The sequence below is a fragment of the Pollachius pollachius genome (genome assembly GCF_949987615.1).
Source record: "Pollachius pollachius genome assembly, chromosome: 5".
NCBI classification, from domain to species: domain Eukaryota; kingdom Metazoa; phylum Chordata; class Actinopteri; order Gadiformes; family Gadidae; genus Pollachius; species Pollachius pollachius.
The window spans coordinates 12,353,209-12,367,172 of record NC_136938.1 but is presented as its reverse complement, the minus strand read 5'-3'; the positions used below and the strand labels follow the sequence as shown (position 1 = coordinate 12,367,172).

The window sequence follows — 13,964 nt, the reverse complement described above, 5'->3', positions numbered from 1 at the left end:
TGGCTCAGGTTTCAACAGCCCGGAGTTGTGCCAACATGTATTTTCCCTGGTCTTGGCAGCATTTGTGACGCTGCTATGTTGTGTTATCTCCCCCGCCCCCCAAGCCAAGCCCCTGTCAACTACATATACTTTACAATAAAAAAAAACAATCAGAAAACACAAAACCACCATGGGACCTTGGTTAATCTGCTGAGCCAGTCTGGCTCATTTAGGCTCCAAGTAATGAGCACGGTCAGATGTTTTTCTTACTTGATGGGGCATTCATGCAGTGTAGAAAATAAGTCACTTGCCTGTCTGTGTGCTGGCAGCACTGCCCGTCCTCTCCCTTTCCAGTTAGAATGATCAAATGCTTTATCGTTTACAAGCAGGGATCAAGGGAGGGAAGAGATGAATGAAGGCTTATTGGAAATATTCCAAGTGGTAAATTGACCAAATTATCAGCCATGGGAGATGGTGGCTTTCCCTCCTTAGGGATTTTCAGATGAAGAAAAATAACAGCCTTTTGCTCTCCCTCCATTGGACAGCACCTTTTTATGGTTGGACGTATGCCATCACATTGCACATTTTTATAGTCTTATGTGCTTCCATTTTAGGTAATCTCTATATTCTCCCTAGATACAGAGCAGCCATTAAAGCTGTTTCATAGGAAAAGACCTCATGCTATGTCATGTGATTACTCATGTTACCTCATGTTTTACCTATTGTCGGATTAATGAACCTCATGGAATATAAATCATGTGATTACTTCAATTCAACAGTCCTGCTTGGTTGGCAGGGGCCTGCAGACTTCTTTCAACGCTGTTATCTAGAAGGAACCTTCTTTCTTTAGGCATCTATCCATTGCATAACATTCCCCTGCATCACCCAACATTATCCAGGATGACCCTGCTTGACCCTTTGATTACCCTTACATTACTCAGTATGACCCTGCTGGACCCTTTCATTACTCAGTATGACCCTGCTGGACCCTTTCATTACTCAGTATGATCCTGCTGGACCCAGAATGACCCTGCATGACCCAGCATGACCCTGCTTCACCCAGAATGACCCTGCATGACCCAGATTTAACCAGAATGACCCTGCATGACCCAGATTTAACCAGAATGACCCTGCATGACCCAGATTTAACCAGAATGACCCTGCTTCACCCAGAATGACCCTGCATGACCCAGATTTAACCAGAATGACCCTGCTTCACCCAGAATGAGCCATCATGACCCTGCTTCACCCATCATGATCTGGCTTCACCCAGAATGACCCTGCATGACCCAGATTTAACCAGAATGACCCTGCTTCACCCAGAATGAGCCTGCATGACCCTGCTTCACCCATCATGATCTGGCTTCACCCAGAATGAGCCTGCATGACCCTGCTTCACCCATCATGCCCCCCCACCCTTGCTCTCATTTTATTACAGGGTCATGGTAATTCCCTTCTATTTTCCTGGTCCTCTAGTGAGACCTTTTAGCTAATTCATCTGCTGCAGTTGCCAATATGTCCTTGGATGCTTCTGTCATACATCGTGAAGTGCTTATCACTCGACTTGGCGTGAAGTTTACATTTTCATGGAGAGAAAATCTCTCCAAACTAATTTGACAAACAAATCACTAGCAAATAAACACTGGTACCATGTAAATATTATAAGCCAATGCTGCTGTCCCTCTGCAGGTTGAGTGATGTGTTAATTCAGACAAAATCGGCATCACATCAATAGCACACTGCTGTACATCCAGTTGTAGTCCTAGTGATTGGTCTCCCGGTGGACTGTCCTCAGAATTATCAAATGAACTTCTCCAGAGGACGGGTGGGATGTAAGAGATGAAGTGATGCATATCAGCTTCATTTGAAACCACAGATGTAAATGGAATGAATGATCTCACAAGAGGGAATATGAATTATTAAAATGTTCTTCCTCTCTATTTACAAGTAAAATTAACTCTTGAATTAACACTCCTCATATCAGATACGAGGATCCCCCCACTCCTGTTTCACTGCCGCTGTGTTAAGCAGAACTCAAAATATCTTAACAATACTGTCAAACGGAAAAGTGGTTATTAAGCGATTTAGAATTGAGAGGATGCTCCCAAGCCGACGGTTCAGCAGTGCAAGTGTCGAAGCCTGAGCTAAAGCAGGGGAGGGAGGCCTCGTGGCTGGGGACGAGGCTTGTTTTACATCTTGTAGACGTGTTCAACAGCTCTGGCTGAAGGCTAAAGCTGAGGAGTGGGCCGATGGCAGAGAGAGCGGGCGTAGGGCGGCCAAGGTGGATCTGCCAGCTCTCATCATAGCCGTAGGCAAAGTTCTGTAGCCTGTTAAGAAGGAGCAGGGCGTCTGCTCCTTGATGAGGTGTCTTGTTAAAGTATGGTGAGCGTTATGTTATGTTCGCCTGGGACTCTCGGGCCAGACATTGTGCCGCTGCTCAGAGCCTTGTGGATCAGGCCCTGCCGAACTGCTAAGCATAACCACTCGTCGCAATAAGAAGTCACCAGGGCCTCTGAAATTCTGCCCTGTAACGTGAATACCGGATTTCAAAAGGTTCAGACACTCCTGCTTGTTCTCACCTGGCTACCTCCGTTGTCACTGGTCTATTTCACCTGCTTTACTCTCATCATCCGGCTCACTCTTTTGTGACCTGGTCCATTCTCTTGTCATTTGTGTCTCGTTCCCACCAAGCGGTGCCATATGGTTCGGTGCGGCTCGGAGCGAGACTGCTCGGTTACGCTGAATCTGACTCGCGGTTTCACCGCCGGCACCACCCTTATGGTAGGGCGGGGTTTAAGCTGGATGGCAGATGGCAAAAATGCAGCTCTATGCTGCGCCCCTTATTTCTCATGTATTCCCCTCCCGAAGAGACGTGTGTCTGACTGGGATGTGATGCATGATCCAGTGATGGGCCCCCCTCCCATTCAGGGTGACCTCTGTCTTGGGACGCCGAGATGGATGAGAGGCCGGGAGAATAGATGGATGGATGGATGGATTGATGATGAGGGCTATGTTTGGGCTCTCTGTGTGCGGGGTTGTGATGTCTTACTCGTCAGAACGTACTTTGCAGTGCGTCTTTGCATGGAGTGTTCTGGTGTTTCTGTGTGTCCGTGTGCATGTGTTGGTCCCTCTTTAACCTCTCATGAATTAGTTAGGTCTTAAATTGTTTTGAATCCAGTTTTCAAAGGTTGTAAAGAAGTTGTGGGATTCTGTTTGCCTGCTACTTGGTATTCTGCTTCTGTTTGCGCCGTGCTTGTGGGGCGGAGGTGAAGAAAAGAGGGTGATTGGATGGACACAACATTTAGCAACCCTTATCTTTGTTTACTGTCCATTACGTTTTAGGTACATTAATTGATATATATTAGTGCAATGCAGTTTTTTACTTTGGCCAGTCATTTTTCTGGTTGTGAAACTGGTCATGCATTTAAAGTGGCATCAAAAAAGTCCTAAATGTAACTAACTTAAACCTTTAGACAGTGGGACAGTGGGAGACGGAACCCACAACCTTTGGACTGGGAGCCAGACACCCGAACCAGTACACAGTGTGGCTCTGGTTTCAGTGTGAGAGCAGTCCCTGATGAAATCAGAGCGTATGGTTAGCCTCTGAACCCCCCAGCCCTGGGATCTTCTCAGGACTTAAGTCTGGAAGCAAAATGTTTTTTCAGTGTGTGTGTGTGTGTGTGTGTGTGTGTGTGCACAAAAGTGCACAAACCTTTTGGGTAAGTACTGGTTCTTTCTCTCTGTCATATTTATGTGTTGGAGTGTGTGTTTATGCACCATTGGAATTTTATGTTGCCTTTCCTTGAGTGTGTGTCCGTGGATTTGTCTGTTGATTAAATGTTACCTTTCTTGTTTTGTGTGTTTGTGTGTGTGTATTCCTGCCTCTCTTATTTATTTGTCAGAGGTTATGTTCAGGGACGTCCCCTGTCAGCCAGACCCATAAAACACACTGTCATGTCACACTGGCCCCGCTCCAAACTCATTACCTATGGGCTGGCTCTCCCTCTCTCTCACTCTCTCCTTCTCTCTCTCCTCCCCGATCCCCCCACCCCCATCAGGACTAGGGTTCAGTCAAACTGTAAATGCGATGGCATATCCCCACAAGGTCACATGAATATGGATCCACCCTCTGTCTCTCTCCATAGCTCTTTGTCTCTCTCTCTTTCTCTCTATTGTGTCTCTCTCTATAACTCTGTCTTTCTCGATGCTCTCTGTCTTAATATATCTACCCTCCATTTCACTTTAACACACAGTCCTCTCGCTCTCTCTCTAACTCACTCACTCACACACACAATCCTTAAATCCCACACACTTGAACACAAATATTCAGTACAGACACCCTCACACACTAATACACAAACACACACGTTAATTGATACAAATTTTGAATTTCTTTGAATTATTGAAAGGATGTAAACAAATATGTAATAACTGAATAGTAAAGCATTGTGCTGGTGTTTAAGGAGTGGCTAGCCATATTCAAATAATACAGTGTGAGATGTCACTTTGAGAAAAATCATGGAGAAAAATAATACAATATGCCATTTGCGGAGAAAGCCGCAACATCACAGGAGTTGCAAGCTAACATGCTTAAACACCAAGGACTTGTTGACATTACCGTTGAATCCTGGGTTATTGTCACTAAAGCTAGTGATGTGCTGCCCCATAAGAAGCAAAAAACACATCAAGCCATTCTTCTAGGGAGAATTCATCAAATAATTTGGTGTACAACCATAATTTGTCCTGCAAAGAATTAGCAGTTGCTAAACACAGAGCAACATATATATTCATTTTTTAAGAGCATCTCTATCAGGCATCAGCTCCCTTTAAAAGTCCCTATCTGTGCTTGGTGCGACAAATGCGTCTAATGGTCCGTTTAACATTATAATCTTATCTTTACAATCTAGGTAACCCAGCAATCCTATGGAGAATGGAAATTCAGGGTGTCAGATGCATGGAAAAGAGACGGCAAAGTGGTTTCATAATCACTCGTCACTCGTGCTGATTAACGAGACTAAGCGGGTGGGCATTCTGCCCAACCAGAAACATCTCTAAATGCACAATAGGGTGCAGATCGTGGAGATTATCTTAGTTCTGATATAGCTCCATAGCAGAGAGCATGTAGTCTCTGTCTAAATGTGGCGCTCCACATTTTCACCACTCACTGATACGACAACAACGACCTAGCAGCTGTATTCACAGAGTATTCTGCCAAGCAGGAGATTTTGCGCATCTTTAGAGTGGTATGTTGAAGGAGTTAGGTAAATACCTAAAATCATCCCCAAATCATCCCTTCAATATTCAAGATATGATCTGAATGCAAATTAGCAGAAGCCTAGGTTATTTTGTAATAGTATGAACTTACCATGTTCAAAATACAATTAATGCCTTTTTTACTTTTATTCTGATCAATGTTGATGACGATTACTTTTTGTCATTGTTTTATATACCGCACTGATGTGAAAAAATAAAATAAGAAATGAACATACAATATAATGTCCCCCACTGCAGTAGAACACAAAACATTACTCTCAGCCAACATGGTTTTTGCTAAGAAAAGTATATGCGGGCCAGAAGACATTGAAGATTCTTAATGTGCCCCAAATGAAAAATATTTGCACAGATGTTTGGAGAATCTCATGAGGTTGTTCTTCACAAAATGGAGATGGAGTGGGATGTGTACGTGGGGGGGGGGCAATGATTTCATTGAGTTTCTTTTGAAGCTTCATCAGCACATCTATTTAATTATTGACTGCATGTCACTCCATGGGCACAATAGATTCACGTGTGTGTGTGTGTGTGTGTGTGTGTGTAGGAGATGGGTTACTCGCTTGCTTCCTTTATTTTATTTGTTGCTTGATTTTTTTCCCACCATTTTCCTTTTCCTAGTATCTCTCTCGCTCTCGCTCTACATACAGCGTGAGGGCTAGTCTCTGTCTTTTCCATGCATATCTATTATAGATTTGATCCATTCCTGGCTCAACTTTCTGATGCTGATTTTGTTTTCCCCTCCTCTGACTCACTCCTCCCTCCCCCTTCCCCCCTCTCTCTCCCTCAATCCTCCCTTCCTCTCTCCACCTCTTCTCCCTCTCTCTCCTCTCCTACAGAGAACATCAGACCAGCTGCGCAGGGCTTCATCTCCCCCCTCAGCCGAGGCCCCGGGGGTCCCGGGGCCAGAGGGCCCCCTACTAGGGGCCCCTGCAAGACCACCACCACACACATGGAGAGAGATAGAACAACTGAGAGAGAGAGACCTGTGGAGAGGGAGAGACCGGCCGAGAGAGATAGAGCTGCAGAAAGAGAGAGAAAGGTAGAGAGAGAGATAGATGCAGAGAGAGAGGGACCGGGAGAGCGAGATAGAGCTGCAGAGAGAGAGAGGCTGGTTGAGAGACATAGACCTGCCGAGAGAGAGAGACCACGAGAGAGAGATAATCAGAGAGAGCGGCTGGGAGAGAGAGGGAGGATGGCTGAGAGACATAGGCCTGCAGAGAGAGAGATGGAAAGCAAGACGGAGAGTAATATGGTGGTTGAATCTTTGGCAACAGGTTGTAAACAGTCGTCTTCATCTTCCTCGCCTAAAGGAGATTCTGATGTGGATGCCCTGCTGGCAAGACTCAGAGCTCTGTAGGAGGAACACACGCATGTTCACATAATCACACAACACACAGACTACTCGTAGCATGCCTCTAGCATTAGGCTACTAGCAGTGGTTACTAGCACGCTTAAAGCCCTGCAAACACATGTCTTGAAAGACATTCCACGGATGGCCAATCGTTCTCTAGGACTAATAAAAGCATTGGATTATGATAAAGTCTCACAGTGGCGTGGTCTTGGCAGTCCGGTGTGATTGTACCCAATTAACCAGCTAGTGGAAGATCCAGCAGATACTGAGATATCGCTGAGCACGTACTCATCGAAAACTTTGTCTGTAGCACAGCCTCAATTATAGACTTTAGTGTTGCCTTATATATGTACGCATTCCGCTTTTCGATTGGTCCTATTTATCTTTAATCATAAACACCACAGGTATAATCGTCATTTATCGTTGTCAACTGTGTCTTTAAGTACAAAAGAGAAAAATATAATTCATGTTTATGTTTTCAAACTTTATTTCTAACAAGGGTACAATTGTCTCAAAGTTCTTGTGTTCGTGATTTTTTTTTTGTTTTGGTTTGTATTTTGTCCTGTTGTCTATTTTAAATCTCTTCCATCCACACCGGACTAAGAATGTCTGTGCGCAACTTTTGTATTTAACGTAGGTCACACGTAGATTTGTATTTTCTATATTACTATAAAAATGAAGATTTTTTCACTTTTCTAAGGAGAACAGCGAGAGAGCTTTGTGTTTGTGCTGTCCTTTGTTTTGATGTCTTTCCAGAGTTGAGTGTATGTTTTTGTGTATGTATGTGTATATATATACACACTCTGAATGGGTCTGACTCTTATGTTTGCTTAAGAGCAGACTTCCATGAATGGAAACGCTTGGAGAGGAGATGTTTAATCATATAAGCTTCTCCAACGTTTGGATAAACAGTGAAACTCTGCTCTGTTGTACAGCCTTTTCATCTTGAGTTTTGTAGACATATTTACAATAAAACAAGGTAAAAAATATCCATGCATGGAATCTCATTTTATTTACTACTTTTGGCGATAACTCTGAAGTATCAAACTAGATGGAAGAACATCTCTGCTAGATGAAATAAATCATTAAAGGAAAATTTAGGGTTTCTTCAACCTGGAACCTCTTAGGATTATTTTGGGTCCAAGAGACAATATTTTAAATTGGCCCACTTCAGAGTGAGACTTGGTTGTTGTCCCACTTCAGAGCAGACTTTGTTGGACACTAAACAAACCAAACAGAATCAAGCAAAAGGGCAACAAAAAAGTATTTTATCCTTAGATTAGAGCCCGCCACTTTGGCATAATTATTCTGGAGCTACAGTTTAATCTTTTGTACTAACACAGCACCAGTACGGTGCGTCCCCATACTAGTACGCAAGTACTGGGTTACAAGATAAAAAAGTTATGGAAACGGGTTAACTTCAGAAAAGTACTGGAATAACAGTGTGCATCGATAAATGTGCCACGTTCATCTAGTTAAACCAGCAGTGGCAACGGTAACAATCTTTTTACCTAGTTAAAAATACTCAAATTACTCTGCTCTGCTCCCAGAGCTCTGGTCCTCTCTCCTCCCTCTTCCTCTCCTCTTTCTCAACCTCTCTCCCCCTATCTATCTAAATAACCCTATTGTTGAAATTATTGCATTTTGGGAGCTTCTGACAAGACAGTGCAGTGTCTTAAGGAGCTTGAAAAAGAGGTGTGTGAGGTGCCATCATAGAAGGGAATTTCCTAGCAGAAGAATAGCAGGAGTAGCAGAAGAATAGTGCCAAAAATATCAAATTATTTGTCTGATTTTTGATTCCTTGAGAGACCTCTCTGTCTCAAGCTCCTCCTTCTCATCCTCCTTTATTCCTGCTCCACCTCCTCACTCTCTTACACATCAACTTCCTCGCTCTTCTCATCCACTTCATCAACATCCACCTCATCCTCCCTCTCCACCTTCTACTGCATATCCTACTCCACTCCCACCTACTCATTCGCCTCTTCCTCCTTCTCTTCCTCACCCTCCACAAAGTCACTCTCCTCCCCATCGTCCTGATACTCAATAATCTTAACCCTGGTCGCAGGCAAGCTCAAATCTGGGTTCACTTTATTCAACTTCATTAAAGTGAACATAAACTCGGCCAGCTCTAGGTAGTAGCAGCAGCACTAGTAGGCTTTTCCCAACAGGGATCAACCTGACACATCCTGCCGCTCACTGACGGTCTTAGAGTGGCTGTGAAGGTTTCAAATCAACACTGTGAAAAGGTCCTGCTATAGCAAAGAAGAGATGAGATACTCTGTAAATAAATTTGGAAAGACTTTATATAACGTCATTCATAAGCCTTAAGTTAATTAGGAACTAATCAATAACAAAACATTTCATTTGTAGATGATTAATAAGCTTTTACTTAATGATGACCCATCAATAACAAAAATACATTTGTAGATGATTAATAAGTGCTATGTTAAAGGAACCCTATTTCAACTCAGGTGTGATGGTGACTAGCCATTACAAGCCATGTCAAAATATTCCCTCTAGTGACATCACATTTGGGAGTGTCCACCATGATGTAGGATTGATATAGATCACCCCCCTAGATGGTACAGTCCGCTGGATATGCTGGTAGGCAGAGCAATCAATCATTTATCATCTACAAATGTATATTAATCTTTTGCTAATGATTAGTTCATCATTAACTAAAAGTGTATTAATAGCTCATGACTGAAAGCTATTATAAAGTGGCACCCAAAGTTCTCTATACTAATAGAGTGCAACCAAAGAAACTGTAAACTCTGAAACTAGCTTTACTTTTAGAAGGAAGTCTGTCTCTCAGCTTCACTGATTAGAGCTTCAGCGAGTGTGTGTTTGTGTGTATTGATTTTTCGCTCAACGGCACAGCTGTGTGAATGTGTGTGTGTTTTTAGTTACTTTATCTGACCTCCTGTTGTTCAACCCTTTGTGTTTGTTGCAAATGAAGCGCGAACACGCCTCATCTTGGCGCACGTGAAACAATGAGAGTGCACGTGAAACAACGAGCGCGCACGTGAAAACATCATAGGAGACGCTGTTTCCCCGCAGCGCACAGCTCGGTCCCCAGCAGTTTGTTTTGTTTGTTTTGAATCCAAATGACTCCCTTTGTTTTTTAATTGGTCTGTGTGTGTGTGTGTGTGTGTGTCTGTGTGTGTGTGTGTGTGTGTGTGTGTGTGTGTGTGTGTGTTCTAGTAAAGGTAGTAGCAAGGTCTTTGCTTTGTAGTGTGGTTGTTATAGTAAGGAACTAGTTTGAAATATGTGTAAAGAATATAGTTTCTTTAGTATATGTAACATAACACACATCTCAAAAGCATTTCCTTTGTTCATTAAAGGACAATACCGGTCTGGCTGATCAGAACATCATAACTACCTTTCTCTATTAGCCTCACCAAAACATCCGTTACCAACATTTTTGTCAAAATAAGCCTTAGTGTTCCTGCCAAGACTACTACGACCCCTAACTCTATGCAAGGTGTGTGTGTGTTAGTGTATATATATACGGGGCCTTCTGCTGTGTCAGGGGAGCCTCAAGAGGCTTGTCCACCTGGCTTTGATCAACATGGAAACAGTCGCAGGGAGGGATAGACAGGCAAGGGAGAGAAAGACAGACAGGGGAGAGAGGGAAGGGTCCCCAGGGGAGTGATTAAGGTGTTTAGTTCACTCTAATGAGGTAGGCCGTCACGCCACACACTCACCACTGGACTACTTTAAACCACAAGAATACACCAGAGAGAGCACACTCATTCAGACGCACTGATATCCCATGACATGGCCCGGTCCAGCCGTAGCGTCACCTTGACAACAGAGCAAAACATCTGTGCCACCGAGTCGAAGTTTCAACAGTTTGGGAAGAAGAAGTGGCGGAAAACAAAGAAGCGAAGCCTCTGTAAATAAAAAAAGGCCTCTCTATCACCATGCTGCGCGCCGGCAGTTTGACAGACCGCCGTCGTAGTTAAGTTGAAAGTCAGTAACTAAAAATAACAGGAGTAACAACAAGGCGGCTGTCACCGCCTTGACACTCATTAGATAGACGCCTATTAATCTGGCTAGCTGCGCGGCACCTCACAGGTGCGTCACGGCGGGGGGGCACGGCGGGTTCGGAACCGTGGCTTTTGATCGAGATCCCGCCGGTACCCGTCTTCATTCACGCAATTAGCGACAGCTGAGCACAATCCAGCCGCACACCCGCGTTTATTCCCCGCTTTGATGCCGTACACAAACACAACAAGTCAACAGTTCTTTTGCTTGGTGTCTGTGACATGCTCAGAGATTCTCTCTCGCGACCGCTACCTGCGCGTCGCCTCTGTTCGTGTGCCTTGTGTTTTCTGTGTTCCCGTCTCATTGATTCTTTAACCGTTTACGAACATCGTGGGATTTAATCCAAATTGAACACGCTACAGCCTGACTCCTAACTGAAAGCGTGTCGTTATCATCAAGGCCCCCCCCCCCCCCACCATGTTATCAGAGATATGTTCTAGTGTTTCAGCCGGGCCCTCTCGATGCGAACAGCGGACCTCAGGCGACTCTTCTGTTCCATCCTGACCCCAAGTTCTGGAGAACCAGCTCATCACACTGAAGACTAAAGATAGCCCATGATCAGGTTGCTGCCGCCATCTCCCAAACACACACACTCACACACACACGCACACACCAACGCACACACCAACACACAGGTGCATCAGGCACACTCATTTCATGACGCTGCTGCATGTGTCATGTGTGCACGCGGCCCGTTGTGTACCTCTAAAGCCCCCCTCATCATTGATACCTGGCCCAGGACCGGCTGGCCTGTACTATGATGGTGTCATCAGCGCTTCGGAAAAAACAACAGCTTGGACGTACGTGACCGGGATCGCACCCAGAACACGGGAACGCCATTAGTGTGTGCCTCTTAAGCACACATTCACAGTCACACACACAAACACACGCACACCGGAGGTGTGTGTGTGTGTGTGCGAGCGTGCGTGCGAGCGTGAGTGCGTGCGTGCGTGCGGATGCGTACGTGTGTGTGGATGAACTTGGGTGTTCCAGGCATCCATGACAGGATTATGTTAACCCGGCAGAGAAGTGAGGAACGGAGATGAGAGGAACAGAGAAGATCAGGGAGAGAACAGAACACACTGACTCTGTCATTCTGAGCGCGACGCCTGGCTCATTACTCGCACAGAGCTCATCCGACTCCTGAAGGACGGCTACAACAACTGTTGAATTGGGGCACGTCCATTTAAACTGAGCTTATACATTATGTATTCAAATAATCACCCGGGATGAGGGTGTCACGACACCACCCAATCACTGAATGCCTCGCGAACGAATGCTCAGTAATTCCATTATCTTTATTAAAAAAGATAACCAGAGTGACAGATGCGTGCGTGTGGAGCGCAAGTCCTGCCAGAGACGAGGTTTGGAGTGTGTGTCAGTGTGAGGCTGCTGGCAGGCCGTACTGCCACCCAGCCGTGTTCAGAAGACTCAGAGAGACGGGACGCTTCTGGAGGGACCTCTCTCCTCTGAACAAAGGAACAAAACATGGAGCTCTTCAGTCCTCCTGATGAAACTGAGATCCCCGACATGCAGGGGGCTGGTCTGAGGGGAGAAGCTCAATGGAGTCCTTTCCTCTTGAAAAGAGCTCCGCCGGGAGACATCCGGAGATAAACCCAGACCCTAATAACTTCAGATTTTTCTTTTAGGAAGTTAATGTTATGCTCATCATTTAAATACAGAACCCTGCTTACAATGCTAGCACTTTTCTTTCTATGAGGTCTTAGTTGAGCCCTTTTTCATGTATATACATTCTTTAATTTTGATTGTATTGTGTTTCTGGTGATCATTTCTTATTGCCATTTTCATTATGTATCGTATTTAGCTTTGGCTTTATGTGCTTATGTGCTTTAGCGATGTAAATTAATGTTCCCCAATGCAAATGAAGCCCTTTGAATTTAATTGATACCCGGACAGAGAGAAAACAGCGAGAACTAGAACGGAAAGAGAGGGAGAGACCTTGAAAGAGAAACCCCAAAAGAGGAAATAAAAAAAGATACACCCTGAGAGAAAGAGAGAGAGAGAGAGAGAGGGAGAGAGGGAGAGAGGGAGAGAGAGAGAGAGAGAGAGAGAGAGAGAGAATAGAAGCTGACTGGCCCGTCGCCAGCGAGAGTGTCTGATAACTCGACAGAGAAATGATGAATGGAATATTTCCCCGCACACAAAGCCCAGAATAAAGCCATTTAGGGGACACTGGAGCGCATAACAACCCCAGCTTAGGACACGTTCCAGGGAAGGGCTGGCTGTCTCCTCCCCTACTCCTCCTCTTCAACCTCCTCCCCCTCTTCCTCGCCCTCCCTCCTTCTCTTCCTTATCCCCCTCTTTCTCTGTCTCCTCCTCACCTCGGGGTCTAAATGTATGCCACCACTGTGACACATACGCTCCAGACTGGGGGGAGGGGCTTGGGGGGTGAGTGTGCTGCTTCTGGGAGGGGCTGGGTCCTTCTGTCCTGGTGACGGCTAGCCTCACCGTGCATATGGTCGCCGCAGGAACCCACTGAACACCCACACTTTAAGACACACACACACACACACACACACTCTTAAACACACTAACACACACACACATAAACTCGACCACACACACACACTCACACATGCACACTCTCTCTAACACACAGGCACTAACACACACACAGACTAACACACACACACACACTCTAACACCCATTGTACGACACAAATACACACACACACACACACTCTTAGGCACAAATACACTTTAGCACACACACAAAAAAACACCAAAACCCCCCAGAAAGATACACAAACGCACACACACTCTAACATATACGAAGTACGGACATGCGCACTCTGACACACACTGTAACACACATGGTTGTACATCTTGAGTCCTCGCCCGTCCGCAGTCGGGGGGGCTGATCTCAGGCGACAGCGGCAGACGCACCCCAGCTGGTCTTCAGACCGGAGGACAGCTTCCTCCATGACAAGTAGGTCACACATGCTCGTCAACGTCTCCACACACACACACACAGACAGATAGACACATCAGACCACTGCCGTTATCTTTAAATGGATCCTTTTCTCTTAACGTACCTCTTTTCCTGACCTTTCTGTATGTACTCTTTCTTAGACCCTTCTCTTTGGACTGTTCTCTCTTCTGTTCTCAATCCCTCCGTCTATACAAACTGAGTTCTAGATATTTCTCTCTCAACATCCTTCTCTTCACATTCTCTGATGTGGGCACTTCTTTCTTCTAGTGTTCTGTTCCACATGCTTCTCTTTCTGTTTACTGTTCCAGACCCGTTTCTATCTCCGTTTCCACAGTTAAAGAGGCAGCAATGGTGAGCCAA

The 13,964-nt window shown here is 45.1% G+C and overlaps 1 protein-coding gene across 1 annotated transcript in view; it reads left to right on the top strand.

The window, feature by feature from the left end:
- Window positions 1-7,453, top strand: part of LOC307076202 (protein diaphanous homolog 3-like) — a 217,329-nt gene extending 209,876 nt beyond the window's left edge. Inside the window, exon 27 of the mRNA XM_079737096.1 lies at window positions 6,087-7,453. Within this exon, the coding sequence (XP_079593222.1) occupies window positions 6,087-6,607 (521 nt within the window). The 3' untranslated portion in view covers window positions 6,608-7,453. The remainder of the gene's footprint in view (window positions 1-6,086) is intronic.
- The last annotated feature ends 6,511 nt before the right edge of the window (window positions 7,454-13,964 follow it).